Below are 20,849 nucleotides of genomic sequence, written 5' to 3' on the forward strand. Positions count from 1 at the left end.
CCGCAGCAAAAAAGGGCTTTGTGTTGTCCAAACCTCCGCGTAGTTTAACCATCCATTTTCCATACGCCTCGAATATGTGTTTGGGACGCTTCCAGGTTCCCGGTACGACCCTGTTGACCTGGTCATTGCTTTAAAGTCGTCGAGACTGAGAGCGTGCTCTCGCCCCAATCGTGGACATAATGATAGCTGCCTGCATGTCTCTTTCCGAGATAGCGCGCTGAGAATCTCTTAATCTCTGGTTGAAGCCCCTTTATTAGGAAAAGGGGTTATCACCACTATGTAGGATTTAGGGGTAGAAATAGGAGAAGAAAAGGGGTCAACTCAACGTGTATATATACTGTACCAGTAACCTGGCAGGACCGGTTGCGAGATAGATAGAGCATTCAATACATCTCAGGTTGTACCCCAGTTTGACAGGAAGATACACAGAAATGAAACATTGGATGATCTTCATTTGAGAAAGGAAACGGACGAGAATCGAATAGATCTGCCTGTCCAGATCCCAACAGTGATTTAGGGCCATGACTTTTGAGGTCATTACTCACTCCTTGCCATCATGCTTCCTCCTCCAGCGATTGTTCCGAAGACGGCTGCTCTTCAACTTGGGAATGTGCACCATTTAGAGCAGATGATTGACCTGATGAATATCAACCAGAGGGTCGGTATCGAATTCCCATGTCCTGCTCGGCAAAGATTCCAACACCATTCATTGATCCGAACGGCCCGGCTATCTTCATCAAGGGCCGGCTCCTCTCTTGTCGGACACCAAAGTTTGACAATTTGCTGGGTATGCAGAGATGACGACTCTCTCACACACACAATGGACAGAGGCCGATCAATAATCATCTGCCTGTTGAGGTTTACTCTGTAGAGACCAGCATTAAAGAATTGGACCGACAAAGTCGCGAACAGCGACTTCGCTTTATCCCCGAAGCTTTGGTAAATGGAACCAACGAAAATAGGTCTTCCAGTTTTGTCCCATTCCATGAATCTGATATAATACACGTTTATCGGGGCCCGATCTTTTCCCTTCCACCCATGTACACTCTCAGCTTTTCAGGTATAACCACACAACCTTCGTCTTCGCGCCACCCATTCTCCAATATGGCAGCGAGAACTCTCGGAATCGCTATGGCCGTGCCATTCACTGTATGGGGAAACTTCTTCGTCGACAGGTTCTTCTCCGCGATCCTCGTATTAAGTCTCCGGCTTTGGTAGTCTGTACAAATCGAAGCGGAGGTGACTTCGCCCCATCCATCATCCCTCTTTCTTCGCGAAGGAAACATGGCCTCAATGTCGATCTTGCGGAACGCACTGGCGCCAAGGTCTGAGGACGGCATCTCCAAAACGCGACAGGGCAGGCCCAGTGATGACAGAATCTCAGTTTGTATACCAACCATCTCATCAAACACCTTGCCCGAGTGTTCGAGCCACCTATCCTCATCTGGAACCCCCGCACTGCTAGAGGGACAGTCTGTCCACGCAAACATCTCAACCTTGGTGAACTCGTGCACTCGATAGAGACCTTTACTATCCACCCCGCGAGCACCGGCTTCAGCACGGAAGCATCGACTAGAGCCCACGAGCTTGATGGGCAGATTACCCTCCGGGACAGTCTTTCCAGCGTAAATTCCAGCAAGGGGAATCTCTGCCGTGGCAGCGAGGCTTCTCATAGGCTTCCCCTGGTCTCTCGGGAGCTGAGCGACCTCCCAGATCTGTTGTTCGTCGTTCTGATCCCGAGGCTGAAACCCACACGAATCCGCCAGGTACGAATATACAAGGGAAGGAGGAGAGACGACCGACCATCCATGTTTAATGGTCACTGATAACGCGTATTGAACTAGAGCTTGTTCGAGGAGAGCCGCTTCATTGAGCAAGAAGTAGAAGCCCCATCCGGTTGAATTTGCGGCCGCGGCAAAATCGAGCAAATTGAGCTTCTCGCCAATGATCGCGTGATCTGCTGAGTTGCTGTGCCGGGGAGGATTTGCCGGATCATAATTGAAATAGGACTTCAATCTCGGTGCACCGTCAGTGGGTGTCTGTGAGAATGTCAAATTGGGCAATGACAGAGCCAGCTCGCGTGCTTCGACATCCAGTGCCGCGCTTTCAGCCTCCAGGACGTCTACCACGGGCCGGATCGTTTTCATCTGCGTCACGAACTCAGATTTATCCCCTTTGGTAGTATTTATTTGTTTTTGCAGTTCTCTCAGAGTCTGACGAGGTTTATTCATACGATCTTCTAGGTCATTGACCGCGCGGACGTTCTCCGCGATCTTTCCTGGGACATCTTTGAGGTTGCGATAATTGCGCACCAGAACGTTGTGTTCGTGGAGTTCGACATTGTCGCGGATATGGGAGAGTTGGGGTTGTGGTTTCGGAGCTGTTGCAAATCGTCGTCCATACAACTGTGCGGGCGTAGAGCTGTAAGTTCTTCTACATTGGTGCAAGAATATCCTGGCCTCTAGAGGTTTCCTCGACATCGGCTTGATGAAGTTGGTCTTAATTGTTCACCTCTGAGTTCAATGGGGAAGAATACGAGAGCTGCGCGACTGGTACTCGAACAAAAATTCACCTTCGCATTCACTGCGGTGTTTAGTCATTAGGTCACGTGCAACTAAACTAACAATATAGTTTCATTCCCCGAAAAAAGGTCGACTTCTGACCCTCACAAAACTATCTGTACCCTGACGGAAGTGGGTGGGGTGGCCTAATGGTAAGGCGTTGCTTTCCGGTGAATACAGCCTGGCAAAGACTGTGGGTTCGAGTCCCATCCTCATCGACCCCAATTTTTTTTTTTGGGGGGGGAGGGGGGGACGGGGGAGGGTCAGAGAATGTGAGTTGAGTTGACCAGGAGATTGTTCGCTTTGCGAGGCACGTGACGGCGCAACATCTCATAACATGCTCAGGAAAGTCAATTCTAGGAGAAGGAAGACAGGAGTTGGAACTAGAGCCAAAATACTTTTCGAATACAATGATTGGTACACAGAGCCGACAGAGAGTCGAGTTTCCGATCATCTTTCTCTCAACCTCATCAGCAAGCCGAAGACAGACCATGCAGTCTTTTCATCCCAACGAACTCATCTTGCGGAAAGGCTATCGTCGCCCATATCTCCCCTGGTCGTATCCGTCACCATAATTTCCGCGACGATCGTCCCTAGCGGCATAACCCCGACCTTGGCCTTGATAGTAGCTATCGCTCACACTTCGACCAACATTCTGACGATACTCTCCGTTACCACCGTAGTACTGGTTCTGACCGGAATTTCCGTGATAAGCTTGATCTTGACCTCCCCGTCTTTGATTTTGATAATTGTTGTAGCCTGCATGGCCGCCACCGTATCCTCCATATCCATTGCTGGGTGCTTGATTCCAATCGTAGCCATTTTGGCCTCCATATCTTTGGGGAGGCGGAGGTGGAGGCACACGACCTGGCCCTGGCATTCCGGGAGCAAATCTGGGATCGAGAAAAGCGGCAAACGGATTATCTCTCGAGTTGCTTAGAGGTCCTGCGTCCAAGGGTGGCCGATCGGCAGCGTAATTGATACGTCCACCTCGATTGTGCGTATCTTGAGGATCACGCCGAGTATTGTCGTAAAGGGGCGCGCCACCAAAGTCCCGACCCGACGTCCTCGCTTTCGACCTAAGAATGGCCAGGTCACTTTTGTCCAGTACTGGAGGAGGGAGCACAACTCCGGGGAACAACATGGATTTGTGCACATGTGTAGGAGGCGGAGCCGTGAAGTGAACACTCAGAGAACGATCGTCATCGACGACGGGCTCCAGCCTGATGTCTTCTTCGGGCCCAACCAAGTCCATATGAGGCAGAAAGTCTTCGTTCTTTGTCACGGTCCCGGAGAGACGGCCTTTTCGCATTGGCAGCTGGACCGTGGTTTTACCATCCTTGGACTTTTTCGAGTAAAAATGCATCACTAATTCGTCGTAGAGAGGATTTTGGTCCGATACGATCAGGGCGTCCTTTCCTGGCTCGTTCCTGGCTCGCTCGTCATCCGTCAACAAGGGGTATTTGGTGGCCATGGCTGCGAGAAGGCGCCGTTCGTCGATGAAGGGCAACAGGACAACGGCTTTCCAAGACTGTTTTTTACCATTTAGATCGAGCTCAAACTCTTCCGGATAAAAGTCGATAATGTCGGAGTCTTTGTCCGTCATAAGGGGGTGGAAGACTTCCGGAATGGCATGGTTGGAAGAAGCAGGCAAAACCCCCATCAGCTGTTCATACGGCTTGAACGGCTTTCCCTTCTCAAAATTGACAGTCATCTTATCAATGTCAACGAAGTCCGCCGCAAATGGAGCATAATGATACGGATAGTACCAGGTCCATGATGGGCACCCTTGGAAATAGTAGAGGAGCACCCAGCACAACCCTTCGACGTAAGATCTAGCAACCTTATGGCGGAATTCGATATCTTGAGGAGAAACGTGAAACTTTTGCTCGTAGTACCGGTCAGCATAACCTTCTTCCCACAGTCGCACCGTATCTGGTGGAGGATCATTGGGATCAGCGTTATTCCGGGGCTTTTCCACCGGAGTGTTGCGACCAGGTGTGCCACTGTCAGACTCTTCCTCCATCAATGCAGCCTTCCGCTTCCCCAACGCAGACAGAGGAGTACCTTCGCCTGCACTAGAGCTTTCATCGGCGCCATTGATGCCGTTCCTACTGGGAGTCTCTGCCGCTTTTTTGGCCAGCATTTGCTCTTTCAATGCAGCGGCTGCGCTCTTGTTGGAGGCCAAAGCTCTGTCCACAGCACCTCGGTTCACGATCGAATTGTAGTCGAGCACGGGGAAGTTGGCGGCTTCAAAGGTCTCAACTGGTCCAGTCGGGGCCCGGGTGTCGACTCGACCGCCTCTGGTATAGTCTGGAGAACTTCGACGTCGCTTAGGATTGCGTTCGGCCTCTCGGGCCTCGTTTTCTCGATCTCGTCGACGCTGGTTGCGTTCCCTTCTGTCCTCGACTTCTTTTCTGCGTTTAAATATGGCATCTTCTTGTTTGGCAAGCCCTTGCAGAATCACTTGAGCACGTGCAAGATCGACGTTTCCATCACAGGTCAGGTAGCCTCCCATGATGGGGATATTGTCCCTCCAAATGGCAATGAGTTTGTCAATACCATCTTCGTGGATATCGAGGCTGGGAAGATGAGGTAAAAAGTCGTTGCCAACAAAGAAACACATGAAGACCCAATCGTCAAGAGCACGCTCAAGATCGAAACGAAATGATTGACCAGGAACAAACATTTCCGCACCAAGATACTCACGCAATATTGGGACATTCAACCAGACAAACGGCTTCAGCTCTTCTGTCCTTCCCTTTTCGTCGTATTCGCCGGCTTTTGCCTTGGCGTTGCCTCTGCAATTCTCCGCGTAGTGGCCTTGCTGGCCGCAAAGCTTGCAAGTTTTGGCTTTGGCATCTCTGATACTGACATCTTCTCGAAGGACACGGAAATGTGGTTCATGAGTGGCAATACCGAGCATGATCAAGTCTGCGTCAAGACCGTACATGACGTGTCTTGTATTGGGATCATATTCAGGGTCGGAGCGTTGAGAACGAATGAACTGCATAATCTTATGCTCACCTTCGCCTGGGACACTGGCGTCCGAAATGATGACTTTCAATTCCGCCCAGGCCGGGTCAGTGTTGAGTTTCCATTGGACCCAATATCGGATGGACTGGGCAAGAATGAACATGAAAGGCGTGCCAGGTGTGATGACATTGCTATCCCATGTTTTCTTGATTACGTCCTCAACCGCCGAATCTTCATCCTCGGTCTCATTCCTATCTTGCTGTTGTTGTCGCAGAAGTGTCTGGAATTCTGCCTTCTTCTCATCCGCCTCTTTGGCATCCATCGCCGACCGGAACCGACGAGCGCGTTGCTGATTCATTTTAGCGCGAGGAGCGACACCATCTGACGGGCGTTAGTACGCTTTTCGTGAAAGAAACCCAGGGATTGGACGTACCGATTGCGATCATGAGAAGTCTTCGTGGTCTTACCATGTTCACCACACGGTCAGTGTATTTGAAAATCTCAATCATCATTTCGCTTTCGTTTGCTGGAGGTGGCTTGTTCTCGGGATGTGAGCAAGGGTGAACAATTCCATTGAAATCAAGATAGAGGTTATGCATTTCTTCGCCATTGGGGTTCGGCTTGGTTGTATCGACGGGGTATTTCACGCCATCGATCTCATACGGTTGCTCCTCAATCACGGGAGTGATAATCTTGGGGTACTTCTTAGTGAGCCATCGAAAAAGAGCTGGGACACCCATGGCGACTCTGATCTGCGCAGAGATGACAAGTCAAAAGGATAGACTGGGAATGTTGGAAACCTAGGAAGAAGGGAAGAACTGGCGACCAAGGTACGATCCCATTTGCGACGTGGCAGTAGAATACCGAAAAAGAATGGCCCCTGCCCTAGATACAGGAAGGTAATGATTGCGACTTTCAGGCAAGTCGCGTTGCGATCGAGAGAATAATATGGCTAGAAGATGGAGAAAGAAAGGAAAGTGGCCCTTTCAAAAGCGATGTTCTCCTTCTAGTCTCGAACTCAGGCTTCAAACTTGAACCTCAGGCCCCAAACCGCAGGCTTGGTGTGTCACGTGGACGTCAACTTACCCAGCCGCTTTTAAAGGTTGGCTTCATCTCCGCGTCTCATTGTCCTCTTTCTCGATTATTCCATACATCAGGAAACGAGACCTTTCATCCGTAGATCTCGGTATCAAATCTACCTGGACACCAGCGGATCGAATACAACCTGGCCGTAAACAGTCAAGTGGATCTCGAGACAACTCGATCACCGCCTGACAACATTCGCATTCCCGTCACTATTCTTGCTCCTCTTTGATGCCCTGAACTAATAGCTTGTTCAGTTGACTCTCCAGCGGCGGCAGCACAGCGAATTGTAAAAGCTAACAATTGTAACAGTGGTGGACTCCGAGCCATACAACCCCCTCTCTTCCCTCCTCCTTTCTCATCCTCCAGTCAGGACTTGTATTCCTTAGAACTCATCTCAACCCTGTTACCGAAGCGTTACCGACACCGAGTCTTTGAGCTCGATATGCACGCCGAAAAATCCATCACCGCCATAACGATTCGTAGATGCCCCCCGCATTTCGGTTGACAAGCCCCGGAATACGAGGAATTTCGATTAGTTCCTGGAGTATTCAACGGCTGTCAAAGCAAACCGACCGTTCCTGTTTTGTTTCCCTACAACTATGATCTAACGACGAACCCTGTTTAGCATCCCGCCCACTTCACTACCGTTCTTTAATTCCTCTGGATCCCCGCTTCGTGGGTGATGGTCCCCCTCTCGCATGATCGGCCTAGTTGAAGACGAAATTCGAAGAATGGCCACGACTTTGGCTCTCACGTCGATGAGCGATTCGCTTATGCGCCTGCTACCCCATTTCTCATCACATGGAAGTGATTCTTCGGCAACTGGATACCATAAGTTCGAGTCCCTGCCGCCATGCCTCCGAACCACGTCCTGAATTCAGCTATCTAACGGCAATGGGAAGACCGATTCTCGTGTGACCAGAGCTTGCAATCGAAGAACAGCCGATGCCGACCGCTTTACATGTGGGCGCCGAATCATATAACGAAGAGACATCCTCATGCGATTGTCATGGAACCCCGCATATTGAAAGACCAGATTGACCATCAGGACACACTTATAGAGGACCAGCCTCGGTTACAATGGCGGGCCTATTGCGAATATAAACGGTAAGGGAGCCGTCCTCGCGCCTTGTGCTGCCGTTGGATTCGAACTGTCCTATACAACAAGGCAGGATTTAAATCACATCCCCAGTAGACTTACCGGTGCCTCGCTTCGAGCAATGGCGAGCCTATCTCTTTGGTTGCTGGTCATCTTCGCGACTTGCGTTATTGGACAAGAGACTTCCGCACAGAATGCCACAACGTTCGCGTTGATCTATGGAATTCCCCTTTTGGCATATGAGAGATTTGCGTCAACTCTCGTTCACACACGCGGCGCCAACCAATTCAACCACAACAGAGTCTTCCAAACAGCCGCCAACAGGACGGTAGTAAAGCCGAATGTGGATACTTTGTTCTCGACCCTGATCTTGGACCTAAGTCAAAGCGATGTTGTGGTAACAATGCCGGCGGTGGACCCCAGTCACTTCTATTTGTTCTCCTTCTACGATCCTTATGGAAATAACGTCGCCAACCTGGGCTCCTCGAACTTCCACAAATCTGGCCAATATCGTGTGCGAATGCTCCCCAACACTACGGCACAATATGGTCTAGAAACGAGCAATTCGGAGCCATACGCAGGCTACATCAACCTTCCTTCCACTTTCGGTACCCTTCTCATCCGCTGGGGGATTGCCACGGCTTCTGATTTCGAGGCGGTGTACGGATATCAGGCCATGACGAAAGCTGAGAATGTGACTCGAACCGCCTCTGATTCCGACAGCATCCCCACTCTTCACCAGATCCTTGCCAACGTGAGCGCCCCAGCGGGCTCTCCCCAGAGAATTCTACAATTACTTGCCACTTTGGGCCATTATGCTCCACCAGAAATCCGTTCCGACACCGAACGCGTGAACACAATGCTCTCCGCCGCTGGAGTCTCGAACAGCTCCTACACCACACAATCCAACGTCAACCTTACCCTAGCATTCCAGGCTGCTACCCTCACCATGTACACCGACTATACAATGCCAGGGGTGGCCGAGCCTTTGAACAACGGCTGGTCGAGAACGGCAAGTAGATACTCGGGTGACTACGGCACCAACTATTCTATTCGGGCTGCTATCGCGGACTACGGATATTTAATGCTGAAAGCGCCCAACGCGCTGTATCCCATTTGGGACAATACCTCAGATCCAGAAGGCGGTTTAAGTCAGCAACAGACTCTCGGCTCCAACGAGGCTTATATGTACACTTTTGTCGGAGGCCAACCTCCTATCATAAAGCCGGGATTCTGGAGCATGACCGTCTACGATGCAGAAGGGTTCTTGGTCCCGAACTCAAGGAATGTTTACGCCATAGGCGATCGAAACAATATAACGTATTCCGACGGGAAGTTAGTCTATGGAGGAGACAATGCCATCGACAACACGGGTGAAGGATCGTTCCAAATCCTTGTCCAGCCAGCGGACGTCCCTCCGCCTGCGAACTGGACGAGCAATTGGATTCCTGGCCCGGCGGGCGGTGGTCAGCTGACGGCTCTCCTACGGTTCTATGGAGCAGGCGAAGATCTCATGAATGGCGTCTATCAATATCCCGTCATCACCAAACAAGCTGCCATCGCGGAAAGTCAAACCCCGCCCCAGTCATCAGGCACGGCTTCGCCCACATCATCCGAGACCACTCCAGCAACCAGCGCGGCTGCGGGGAACGGATCTCCTTCAGTCAACATTGGGAAGACAGCGACGTACGCCGTCACTATTACTGTCTCTCTAGCAGGAGCTTTGCTTCTTTTCGGGTGGGGAGGCTAGGGTCTAATGCTCAGACTTTGTGAAATTTTGATACAGGGAAAAGCCCTGATAAGTACATTTTATCTTGTCTTTTTTTTTTTTAAAAAAAAAAAAAAAAAAAAATCATCGAGTCAAAAATTACAGGGCACGGATGAACATATTTAATTTTCGATGGAAGTCTTGCTGTTTAGCTGCACAGGAAAAGATGCCAGCGCGTGTATACATTGGCACCATCTTGATCTCCTCTTACTAGTTTTCATCCTCACGATTCGTCGTCATGATGACCATGGCCCTGCCCCCAACGAAAACTTCAGAGTAACTGTTCCGAACCAACATCCGTGGGCGCCAGCAGACTATCGTAGGAATCAATGCTATCCTGACAGAACTCATCGAATAACCAATCCATCGGATTTTGTTCGTCCCATGGAAAAATCTCACCTGACATGGTCGAAGGCTCCCGTCTTTCGCCGACTGGCTCCAGTAGATCCATCCGAGGACACATCGTTTTCGGGAGAGGAAAGAGTTCCCTTACCAACTCGTCTGGAAATGCTCCAGGGTCATTTTCGTTGCTACGACCACCTGTAAGATCTGAAATCCCCAGAGGCCTTCGCACCTCGTTTTTACCCGTAGTCGTCCTCTTTCGGGCAAACCTGTCAATACCGTAGAGAACGTTTCTGGATGGAGGATACTTGTTGGCCATGGTCCGGAGCGCGTGACGGAGGATATTCAATTCATCTTCGCATATCGTGTCTCCGTTGGGCCGTCCAGTTGACTGGTGGACCTGTGGGATGCAGCCCACCATTATGTACCAGGTGTTGATGGGAAGGAGATAGGCAATATCGTCTCGATACTCCATTTCTTCATAGAGTCGTGCAATACACGATGAAGCAATCAGGGAAGTCAAGTTGGCTGTACTGGTTCGGATGGTGATAGCATGGCCACAGAGGTGGAAGAACATGACGACCAGCACAAAGTAGTTGATATGGACTTCGTAAACATCTCGACGGTACGTTCGTTGATCAGTTGAGTAGGTATACAGGCGCAGATTGCTGGGGAGTTGGTTGATCCATGATTTCAATGAATCCAAGATATGCACCGCCTATGAAAACAAACAAAGCTGTATTAGCGTGATTCCGATACTGATGGCAAAATTACCGGAACTGGCCAAAAGGGAAAAGCACAAAAAAAAAAAAGGGTTGGAAAGGAGACAAAAAGGTCATAAGGTCAGTCGCATACCTCGGCAGGATCGCCGTATGGCTTTCGGCTGTGAAGCTCGAGCATTTTTCCTAAAATGGCGTTCAGGTTTACGTATTGGATAAATAATTCCGCTTGATCATTGATCACTTTAAAGTCGCAATATTCGAGCGGTCGGACTTTGAACTCGTGGGACTTGATCAAGGCTGGGCGGCCAAAGCAAGCAGATTGTAACTTGTCTCGAGCCTGGCGAAGTCGTTAGCAATGGCTGAAATAATAACTGGGGACACCTACATAGATATGCCACGCCAATCGACGAATTACTCCCGGATTGGTCATCGACACATAGGTTGAATCCTGGTGGAGGCCCATCTGTAGCATTTGGCGTACTGCGACACCAATCCAATGGTAGGAACAGTCAAGATCGACCATCATTGCTGGTGTCACATTCCAACATGCCAGAAGACAGATGGATTTCAGAACCACATGGCTGTCCTTTTCGTGGTTTGTCATAATCAATGTCTTCACCTTCATATACATTTGCTCGCTACTCGACAGGAAGGAATGGCCTCTGTTTTGACGAACGAGAGATCCTGCCAGGCAGATAGCCTGGGACAATAATAGTGAGGGATTCCGCACCAAGAGCTCTTGGGGATCTATCACGGCGCACAGATGATAGAGATATGTGAAGAAATTGTCGGTAAGAGCATCCAGCATGGGCTTTGGCGGTAACACTAGGGCGCCGCTCACTTTGAGAAATTCTTGGTGTAATTGGTCAGAAACGCTGGCTTCCTTCTCAATGACAATGGAGAGCGGTGGCGACGGGCGGGGCATCAAAACTTGCTCCCCCAGGTAAGCTGGATGGTCTAGTTTGGGCGTCGTGGTCGCAGCCTGTACCTCCGCCGCGGACGGTGAGCTCGTTGAACCCCATGGTTGGGTTGCTGGGGTGGGGATCTGGTCATGAGCGTGTGTTGCTTTCGGCGACTCTCTGGGTCGAGGCCTCCTATCGCGCGTCGCACGGCGCCTTCACCAAGGATAAGTACTTAGAGAGATCCAGCGTCGGCGTGTCAAGGCGATCCTTACCGGCATATCTGATTCAGCCGCTGGCAGTTTGTGCAGACGCTCCTGGGCTGATCTTGAAGGTCACATTTGACCTGCGCGGGAATCAATTATCGTTCCTTAAGTGCTTGCCCGCATATCATCCCTCAGGAATTATCGAGACCGTGCTACTTACTTTGCGGTCATGGCAGGGCACACAAACGATGCGCGCTCGACCTCGAACTCTTCCGATCGGTCTCGGAGGCTTGATTGCGTCCATCGTGATCACGAACGTCAATGTGAATATCGTTGATCACTCGCAATCAGCATGCCGTCGATTAGAACGTAAAAGAGCGAAAGCAACAATAGAGGACCTCATCTAAGATACTCCCGTCCAGCAGCGCCGATAGAAAATGTTGAATGAGATTCCCTCATCCACGCCAATTTTGGAACAGAGGCATGATGGTGCCGCAGCGTTACAGTATACATACCCGCAAAATTCCTTGAGAGGCGGGGGAAACGTGGGCCGGAGAAATGAGTGGGAAAGCGTGGGCAGCAAGCAGGGACGCAGGCGGGGACACATCGGAAGGGTCACGTGAACAGATATCAGGGCGGCATAGAGCTTGTTCCAAACGGGTCAACCTCCTCTTGACTTCAGTACAAATCAAGGACCTGTTCTCGTCTAAAGGCTGCAAGTATTTGGCCTCTCAAGACTCGCAGCTTACGTTCGATGTTCTCCAGAGCTTAGCCGTGAAAATCTGGTGCCGATCTGGACCCGGATAATGCCTCAGTCTCCCTCGGAATATGAACAACGATCCGTCCGTGACTGGGGGTATTGATGCTCATCTTGCCATGAAATGCACTAATACTGCTTTGACCTACTCCGCCGAAGGGCAACTTTGGAACCGCTATCTGCATCATCACATCATTTAAGCTCACGCCTCCCGATAGAGCGTTTCTGCAAGACATGGTCGAGACCAGCCTTGTCTTCATTCATCACATAAAAGGGCCCAGTCGGGCCCCAGAGATGCGCGATACCATCTGGCACGCCACTTCCGGAGTTTGATACTTGGCGACAGGAAGGACAAGGCTGAATATCTCCTCTGAAAGGAGCGAATCGTCAAGAGCTATGTTGGTGACGATGACATGGGGGAAGAAAAATGCCCGCCTTGTCAACTGTGTTATCGCCACCGTAGCTGATCTTCCCTTTCGTGGTCTATAGAAGCTTCATAATGCGATCCCAGTACAATCCACTTACGATGCAAGCCATATTCCCGTCAGCGGCTAGGCTCCCTCCATAAATCTCTTCCATTGTTCTTTGAAAGCCTCCACGGATATGCGACGCGAGGCTGAGATGAGCACAAAGCGGCGTCACCCGATCCCCAAATAAGGAGATTCTTGGCAATTCGCCGCGGCATTCGCTTCGGCCACGTCCCTGCGAAGTATTATGTAGTCCCGATCTCGATATCTGCTCAAGAAATCAACAACCATTGTGAATTTTGTTCCGATTCTGTGCCATTGCCCTTGCCAACCAATGACCATGCACGTCTCCAGCAATTAATGACTGTGCGAAGCGCGGTGTTCAGCCTCTGGCTCTGACCGCGCGACCATGAACTGGCTGTCGAGATGATGCGAATACTCGAAGCACAGGCTCCCGCCCGACAGACGGCGACCGATACCATTCAGACTCTAAGCAGCCGCCTGTCGAGCGCAACATTGCTAGAAGATCGACGTGCTGCCATCCTGGGCTTGCGCAGCTTCGCCAAACTATACCCTGCTTCGGTCGCGTCGGGAGCTCTCAGAGATCTTATTGCCGGACTCCGAAGAGATGGAGATGACTCAGACACCATCAAGGTGGTCTTGGAGACACTGTTGATGCTATTTGAACCTGACGAGAAATCCCCTGAAGCCTCGGAAGAAATAAGTCTCTGGCTTGCGGATGAGTTCACTCAGCGACAAGACAATATCACGGCCCTTTTGGACTTGCTTGAGTCCGGCGAATTTTATTTACGACTCTATGCCCTCCAGATTCTCTCGCACGCATCGACGGCACGGCCACAGCGAACTCAAGAAGCCATATTCTCGGCGCCTTTGGGCGTGTCCCGAATCACCAATGTATTGGATGATAGACGGGAAGCTGTTCGAAACGAGGCCCTAGTCCTGTTGATCGCCTTGACCCCCACTTCTGCTGAGCTTCAGAAGGTGGTGGCGTTTGAAAATGCATTTGACCGGGTGTTTGCGTTGGTGGAGGGTGACGGTGGTCTTACGCACGGATCCACCACCGTCCAAGATTGCCTATCGCTTCTGGCAAACCTCTTGAACCTCAACACCTCCAATCAGTCTTATTTCAGAGAAATCGGGGGCATCATGAAGATCAGGAAACTTCTGTCGTCCGTAGTGGAACAGGAAGATTCCGGAGATGGTGTTTCTGAATGGATGAAACCTCAGCGAGATATGAATGTGTGGGGCTTATTAGGCGTCATCCAGTTGTTTCTCACTCCAGGGGCGCAAGGAACCGCCGTCAATCAGCAGACTTTCTGGCAGGCTGGAGTGCTGCAAGTGGTTTTGCGAGTTGCATTTCATCCTGCCTTCAGCACAGGTGTCCGAACTAAATCTCTACAAACTTGTGGAGATATCATCCGGGGAAATCATGGCCTTCAAGAGCGATTTGGAGATCTTTCCGTTCAAGTCCAAGCTGCAGACGCCCCCAACACCAACGGACATCCTTCACCGTCGTCCACCGAGAAACAGACCAAGGCGGAGAAAATGACATATCAAGATCACAACGTGATTGAGTCTCTGCTGGAACTGGCTCTGGAGCCTGCTCCCCTCTCGCTCTTCGATCTCCGACTGGCGGCAAGTTCTTGCGTTCAGGCGTTTCTCGAGGGCCATCCCGGTATCCGCGCCCACGTTCTTCGTCGGGCCGTCGAAGGACACCAAGCTGGTGATGATACCATTCCAAACATTCTGACGGTGTTGCTGGCACCACCTGCGTCTCGGAACAACTCCGATCCCTACCAACAATGGATGGCCGCCGTGCTCTTGCTGCATCTCCTTTATGACAATTCTGAAACCAAAGAGATGGCCTTGAACGTCACAGAGGGTGATGCAGAGAGTGGTGAAGAGGTCGTCACCTTCATACAAAGCATCACGAGCAATGTCGTTGCAGGAGTACAGCATGTCGAGGACGAACGGGCTTTGTTGGGTTACCTCATGCTGCTCTCTGTGTGGCTGTTTGAAGACCCTGACGCCGTGAACGACTTGCTTGGAGAGGGCAGCAACGTTCAGGGCCTGATGGCCGCCGTCAAGATCGCCAAAAGCTCGATGCCGCTTGTCGCGGGGTTGTGTGCATTTGTATTGGGAATCATCTACGAGTTTTCGACCAAGGATTCTCCTATTCCTCGGACCACACTCCATGGGCTCTTGACCGGCAACCTTGGCAGGGAAACGTATGTGGACCGATTGAGAAAGCTTCGGGAAAACGTTTTCGTGCGGGATTTTGAGGTTCTGCCGCAGACTGGCAACGGCGGTCTACCCGACGTGTTCTTCGACAAGACTTTTATCAACTTCCTCAAGGACAACTATAGCAGATTCTTGCGAGCCGTGGATCGAGATCCCAAGTTTGAAGTTTCGATTGTGAGTAACGGCGTTCAAAAGGGAATTTCGCGAGACCTCGTGGACGGTCTTAGAGCCCAAGTTGAGGAACAAAAACAAGCCTTGGAAGCGGCCAACGCCGAGCTACTGCAGCTCAAGAGGAGGCTCGAGCAAGAAGAGCTTGATCATCGTCGGACACGCGAATCGACCGCTGTGGAGCTGTCTCGGATCAAGCAAATAAACCAGAGTCTGCAGAATAATCACGAAGAAGACGTGGTCAAGCTGCAACAAAGTTTTGCTCGAGACAGGAATTCCCTCCTGAAGAACCACGAAGACGAGCTCAATCGCCGACGCAATGAACATGTTACAACTCTGGAAAATCTCCGGAAGCAGCATGAAGTGGAATCGCAACGATTTGCGCAACGCTTGAAGTTAATGGAGCAAGAGGCATCGCGAGAGAAAGCCTCTCTGGAAGAACAATATCGGCGAGAAATGAATGAGGCAGAATCAAAGGCACATCAGGCCCGTGAGAGAGAGGCTGCGGAAATTGCTGATCTGCAGAACAGCATTGCAGATCTACAAAACCGGTTGAAGAAGTCGGAAGATAACCATGTCCAGGATCTGGAGACGGCACACGAAGAATACAATATGAAGACCGAGAGCTTAGAAGCACGGCTCAAGCGGGCAGAGAGTCGTGTACAAGATGCTGAAACCCACGCAAAACATTTGAGTCAAGAACTCGAAAAGGAGAAAGCTGGACGGAAAGACGTTCAAACCGAACTCGACGACCTCTTGGTTGTGTTTGGCGACCTGGAGGCGAAGAGGTCCGCGGACAAGAAGAAGCTTAAGGAATTGGGACAAGAAATCTCCGAAGATGAAGATGAAGCCGATGAAGGCGAAGAAGGTGACGAAGCAGACGATGTCGACTAAAGATCGGTGATGGCACTTTGGCGACTTCAAAATCGGGCATTTGAGCGCGGCATGGAAGGCGGTCCGGAAAAGCGTATCTATAGAACGGTAAAGCCTGTATACTAAGTAGACTTTCATGTCATCAATGAACCGGGCAAAAACCGTCGATTCAATGACCCACTCTCACTGGATTTCGCTTTTGGTAAGCGGCACCTGCCAAGATTTCCAGATGTTCTACGGTTTGACTCATGCTTCCTTTACAAATTCCACTCTCACAACTGGTGACCAAGATCATACCATCAAATCATGGCGGTCGACTTTTCTGCAGAAGAGGCCGCCACTCTCCAGCGCTGGCGAGAAATCGACGCTTTCCAAACCCAATTGCGGCTGTCGAAAGGTAACCAGCCCTACACCTTCTACGACGGCCCGCCTTTTGCGACCGGCCTCCCTCACTACGGCCACTTGCTGGCTTCGACCATAAAAGACATCATTCCGAGGTACTGGTCCATGAAAGGCTACTATGTCGATCGGAGATTCGGTTGGGACACTCATGGCTTGCCAATTGAGTATGAAATTGACAAGAAGTTCAATATCTCGGGGCCTGCGGCGGTGAAAGAGATGGGAATTGGCAAATACAATGCCGAGTGCAAAGCTATTGTCATGAGATATGCGACAGAGTGGAGGGAGACCATTGACCGGTTAGGGCGGTGGATTGACTTTGACAACGACTACAAGACCATGAACCCCACCTTCATGGAGTCTGTGTGGTGGGTGTTCAAGCAATTGTTCGACAAGGGAATGGTCTACCGCAGTTACAGAGTGATGCCCTTCTCGACTGCGTTGAGTACCCCCTTGAGCCAGCATGAAGCTCAATCCAACTACAAAGATACTCAAGATCCCGCCGTGGTGGTTTCATTTCCTCTCGTCGAAGATCCCCAAACCAGCTTATTGGCATGGACAACCACACCATGGACCCTGCCATCCAATCTGGCCCTCGCGGTCCATCCTGACTTCGAGTACATCCGGTTCGTGGACCAAGAATCTGGCCACCAATTCATCATGCTCGAGTCGTTGCTACGGACCCTGTACAAAGACCCAAAGAAGGCCCAATTCACCATCCTCGAGCGAATGAAAGGCTCCGATCTCAAAGGGAAGCAATATGTTCCTCTCTTTAACTATTTTGTCGACGATTTCCAAGATCGCGCCTTCCAAGTCCTGAATGCCACATACGTCACCAGTGATGACGGCACTGGCGTGGTTCATCAAGCCCCTGCTTTCGGTGAAGATGATTTTCGAGTGGGCATGGAGAATGGCATCATCAGTCACAGCCGTCTTCCTCCTAATCCGGTGGATGATACGGGTCGCTTTACCAAAGAAGTGCCGGACTTTGCGGGACAGCATGTCAAAGAAGCGGACAAACACATCATCAAGTACTTGAAAGGGACCGGAAGACTCATCCGGGATGGCCAACTGACCCATCCATACCCATTTTGTTGGCGATCAGACACACCCTTGATTTACCGGGCCGTGTCTGGTTGGTTCGTCAACATTGCCGGCAGTGATAAAGTACCCAGCATCATTCCTGAGATGCTTGATGGGATCATGAAATCACATTGGGTTCCAAACTTTGTAAAAGAAAAGCGCTTTGCCGAATGGATCAAAAATGCTCGCGACTGGAATATCTCTAGGAATCGATATTGGGGCACGCCGATCCCACTCTGGGCAAGCGAGGACTACTCCGAAGTCATGGTCGTTGGGAGCATCGAAGAGTTGAAGAAGCTGAGTGGCTACGAAGGGGAGATCACGGATCTCCATCGTGATAGCATCGACGACATTACCATTCCCAGCCAGAAAGGCCATGGAGTACTGCGTCGTGTGGAGGAGGTGTTCGATTGCTGGTTCGAGTCGGGAAGTATGCCCTATGCCCAATCGCACTATCCATTCGAAAACTCGGATTTCTTCGACCAAACTTTCCCCGGCGACTTTATCGCCGAAGGCCTCGATCAGACTCGAGGTTGGTTCTATACTCTGGTCATTCTAGGTATTCACTTGAAGAAGGTCCTTCCTTTCAAAAATTGCGTCGTCAACGGGATCGTGCTCGCCGAGGATGGCAAGAAGATGTCCAAACGTCTCAAGAACTATCCAGATCCCACCATGATGATTGACAAATACGGTGCGGATGCACTTCGTCTCTACCTGATCAATTCTCCGGTTGTCCGAGCCGAGCCGTTAAGATTCAAAGAGTCCGGAGTCAAAGAGATTGTGGCCAAAGTCCTTCTGCCTCTGTGGAACAGTTACAAATTCTTCGAAGGCCAAGTCGAGCTGTTGAAGAAGATCGAGGGTGTCGACTACATCTTTGAGCCCAAGGCCGAAACCACCAACACCAATGTCATGGATAAATGGATCTTGGCCAGCTGCCAGAGCCTTCTCAAATACATCAACGAAGAGATGGCGGCATATCGCCTCTACACCGTCGTCCCGGGTTTGCTCAACCTGATTGACGAAACCACCAATTGGTACATTCGATTTAATCGAAAACGACTAAAGGGCGAATTAGGGCTCGATGATACTCGGCACGCCCTGAATACGCTATTCGACGTCCTGTTTACTCTGGTCCGCGGACTGGCACCCTTCACCCCGTTCATTGCCGACCTCATCTACACTCGACTGCTCCCATACATTCCTGAATCTCTGTACGGCGAAGATATGCGAAGCGTACATTTCCTCTCGTTCCCCGAAGTCCGACAAGAGTTATTTGACCCGGTGGTCGAACGACGGGTAGGACGCATGCAGAAAGTCATCGAATTGGCCAGACAGTCGAGAGAGCGGAGAACCATGGGCTTGAAGACACCGCTCAAGACCCTCGTGGTCATCCACAAAGATCGACAATACCTTGACGATGTCAAGTCACTACAAGGATACATCACCGAAGAATTAAACGTTCGAGATTTGGTTCTATCATCGGATGAAGAGAAGTACAATGTCCAGTACAGTGTGACGGCTGACTGGCCCGTTCTCGGGAAGAAGTTGAAGAAAGACATGCAGAAAGTCAAGAAAGCACTCCCTGATGTCACCAGCAACGACTGTAAGACGTATCTTTCGGCCAAGAAGATCACCGTTGCTGGAATCGAGTTGGTCGAGGGTGATCTCGTAGTCAGACGGGCACTCAAGGAATCCGACGATTCCAGAGACCAAGAAACGAACAGCGACAACGATGTGCTGACCATTCTCGACGTGGCGCTATATCCCGAACTCGCGCAGGAAGGACTGGCACGCGAAATCATCAACCGTGTGCAACAATTGCGCAAGAAAGCGAATCTCAAGCCCACGGACGACGTCAAGATGGAGTACAAGATACAGGAAGATCCAGATGCTATCGGTTTGGCCAAAGTCTTCGAGGAGCAGAGCGGGTTCATCGAGAAGGCACTCAGACGACCCGTGGATAAACATGTGGTAACAGAGATCGAGGGACCCGTGGTGAATGGGGTCAAAGAAGAAGATATCATCGTGGAAGAGGTCCAGGAGGTGCAGAAGGCGACGTTCTTGTTGAGGTTGCTCAAGCTTTGAAGGAAAGAAAATGAGGACGAGGCGGGAAGAATCTGCTTCTATCTGATGATGATGAAATTAGAGATACACGCTGGATGAAGTATGAAGGAGATCCAACAGGCAGACAAGGACGTCTAACGAAGAAAAAGAAATGATAGGATGGAGGAGGCGTGTCAAGACTTCTTCGCGTGCTTCTGTAGGAGATGAAGGGGAAAACAATTAGCTAGATGTCTGAGTGATAAAGAAATGAATCTTAATAAGATCACACAATGACCGAGGGCTCTGTCATCAAGGATGGGCAACCTCTTTGCAGATAGAAACTCTCGAAGAGCGATAAATCTCCCGCGTCGCTCGTAAGGGAGGGAAGGAGATAAAATGACATTGGGCGTAACGTGACTTGCCAGGTAACAATCCTTCAGCCGCATAAACTCCTTCGCACACATATCTCGGTATGTCGATTGGTAGTCTGCTAATATACATTTGCCGTATGCTGTGGCCTGTTTTGTGGGATTAGCCTTCATGTTTGCTCTCTTATTCCGCAGACATTCGAGACGGTGAAAACGTACTTCGACGGAACATTTGGCTGCCGCTTCTGCGAATTTCTCAATTGGTCTGGCGCGGCCTGACATTGTCGGCATCCTCGACGCCTTGCCTCGCATTTATTTCTCTACGATTTTGCTCGACGTGGTTGAGAAACAGCAACGAAAAAATGTGTGGGTGCTATCGTTGTGGCTGGAATTGACGAGAGGAAATGGCCTTCGGAGCTTCGTTCACATGGCTGAAGCGAGAAAGAATATTGCCTCACAGATAGCAAGAGATGAATGGATAGCGTAGATTAGGCTGAGACAAGTTTTTGGACTTGCGGAGGAAATGAAGCTGTTCGACGATATCAGCGTTACGGAGGAGTATTATATCACACAAGTGATGCTGAGTCATCTAAACTTTACGTGCTGTAATTGGTCAGGAAAGGGCCCATATTACTGCGGAGTGGAGTTGCAAAATGTGGAGTTCACACTGTGACGTCATGCAGGATGAATACGCTTTGAGTGTCAGGCTGACTACACCAGATGCATTATATCCTCGCTGTGAATGGAGGGGAGGAGTTGACCGAGTACGG

The 20,849-nt window shown here is 50.5% G+C and overlaps 6 protein-coding genes and 1 non-coding gene across 7 annotated transcripts; 4 read left to right on the plus strand and 3 right to left on the minus strand.

The window, feature by feature from the left end:
• Positions 1–1,007: 1,007 nt before the first annotated feature.
• Z518_06684 (serine-tRNA ligase) lies at positions 1,008–2,480 on the minus strand (the record flags this gene model as incomplete). Its single annotated transcript, XM_013414816.1, has 1 exon — positions 1,008–2,480. One exon carries the CDS (start codon positions 2,478–2,480, stop codon positions 1,008–1,010), a length of 1,473 nt encoding a protein of 490 aa, XP_013270270.1.
• Positions 2,481–2,696: 216 nt separating this feature from the next.
• Z518_06685 lies at positions 2,697–2,779 on the plus strand. The gene has a single exon. It is a non-coding gene; the product is annotated as a tRNA-Arg (tRNA).
• Positions 2,780–3,093: 314 nt separating this feature from the next.
• Positions 3,094–6,277, minus strand: Z518_06686 (uncharacterized protein; the record flags this gene model as incomplete). The annotated part of the gene is made up of 2 exons (XM_013414817.1): positions 3,094–5,918; positions 5,971–6,277. 2 exons carry the CDS (start codon positions 6,275–6,277, stop codon positions 3,094–3,096), a joined length of 3,132 nt encoding a protein of 1,043 aa, XP_013270271.1.
• Positions 6,278–7,843: 1,566 nt separating this feature from the next.
• Positions 7,844–9,472, plus strand: Z518_06687 (uncharacterized protein; the record flags this gene model as incomplete). The annotated part of the gene is made up of 1 exon (XM_013414818.1): positions 7,844–9,472. The coding sequence occupies one exon, from the start codon at positions 7,844–7,846 to the stop codon at positions 9,470–9,472; it is 1,629 nt and encodes a 542-aa protein (XP_013270272.1).
• Positions 9,473–9,761: 289 nt separating this feature from the next.
• Z518_06688 (uncharacterized protein) lies at positions 9,762–11,479 on the minus strand (the record flags this gene model as incomplete). The annotated part of the gene is made up of 3 exons (XM_013414819.1): positions 9,762–10,550; positions 10,688–10,891; positions 10,940–11,479. 3 exons carry the CDS (start codon positions 11,477–11,479, stop codon positions 9,762–9,764), a joined length of 1,533 nt encoding a protein of 510 aa, XP_013270273.1.
• A 1,830-nt stretch (positions 11,480–13,309) lies between these two features.
• Positions 13,310–16,207, plus strand: Z518_06689 (uncharacterized protein; the record flags this gene model as incomplete). The annotated part of the gene is made up of 1 exon (XM_013414820.1): positions 13,310–16,207. The coding sequence occupies one exon, from the start codon at positions 13,310–13,312 to the stop codon at positions 16,205–16,207; it is 2,898 nt and encodes a 965-aa protein (XP_013270274.1).
• A 285-nt stretch (positions 16,208–16,492) lies between these two features.
• On the plus strand, positions 16,493–19,753 carry Z518_06690 (isoleucine-tRNA ligase; the record flags this gene model as incomplete). Its single annotated transcript, XM_013414821.1, has 1 exon — positions 16,493–19,753. The coding sequence occupies one exon, from the start codon at positions 16,493–16,495 to the stop codon at positions 19,751–19,753; it is 3,261 nt and encodes a 1,086-aa protein (XP_013270275.1).
• Between the last annotated feature and the right edge of the window lie 1,096 nt (positions 19,754–20,849).

The sequence above is a fragment of the Rhinocladiella mackenziei genome (assembly GCF_000835555.1).
Source record: "Rhinocladiella mackenziei CBS 650.93 unplaced genomic scaffold supercont1.5, whole genome shotgun sequence".
NCBI classification, from domain to species: Eukaryota; Fungi; Ascomycota; class Eurotiomycetes; order Chaetothyriales; family Herpotrichiellaceae; genus Rhinocladiella; species Rhinocladiella mackenziei.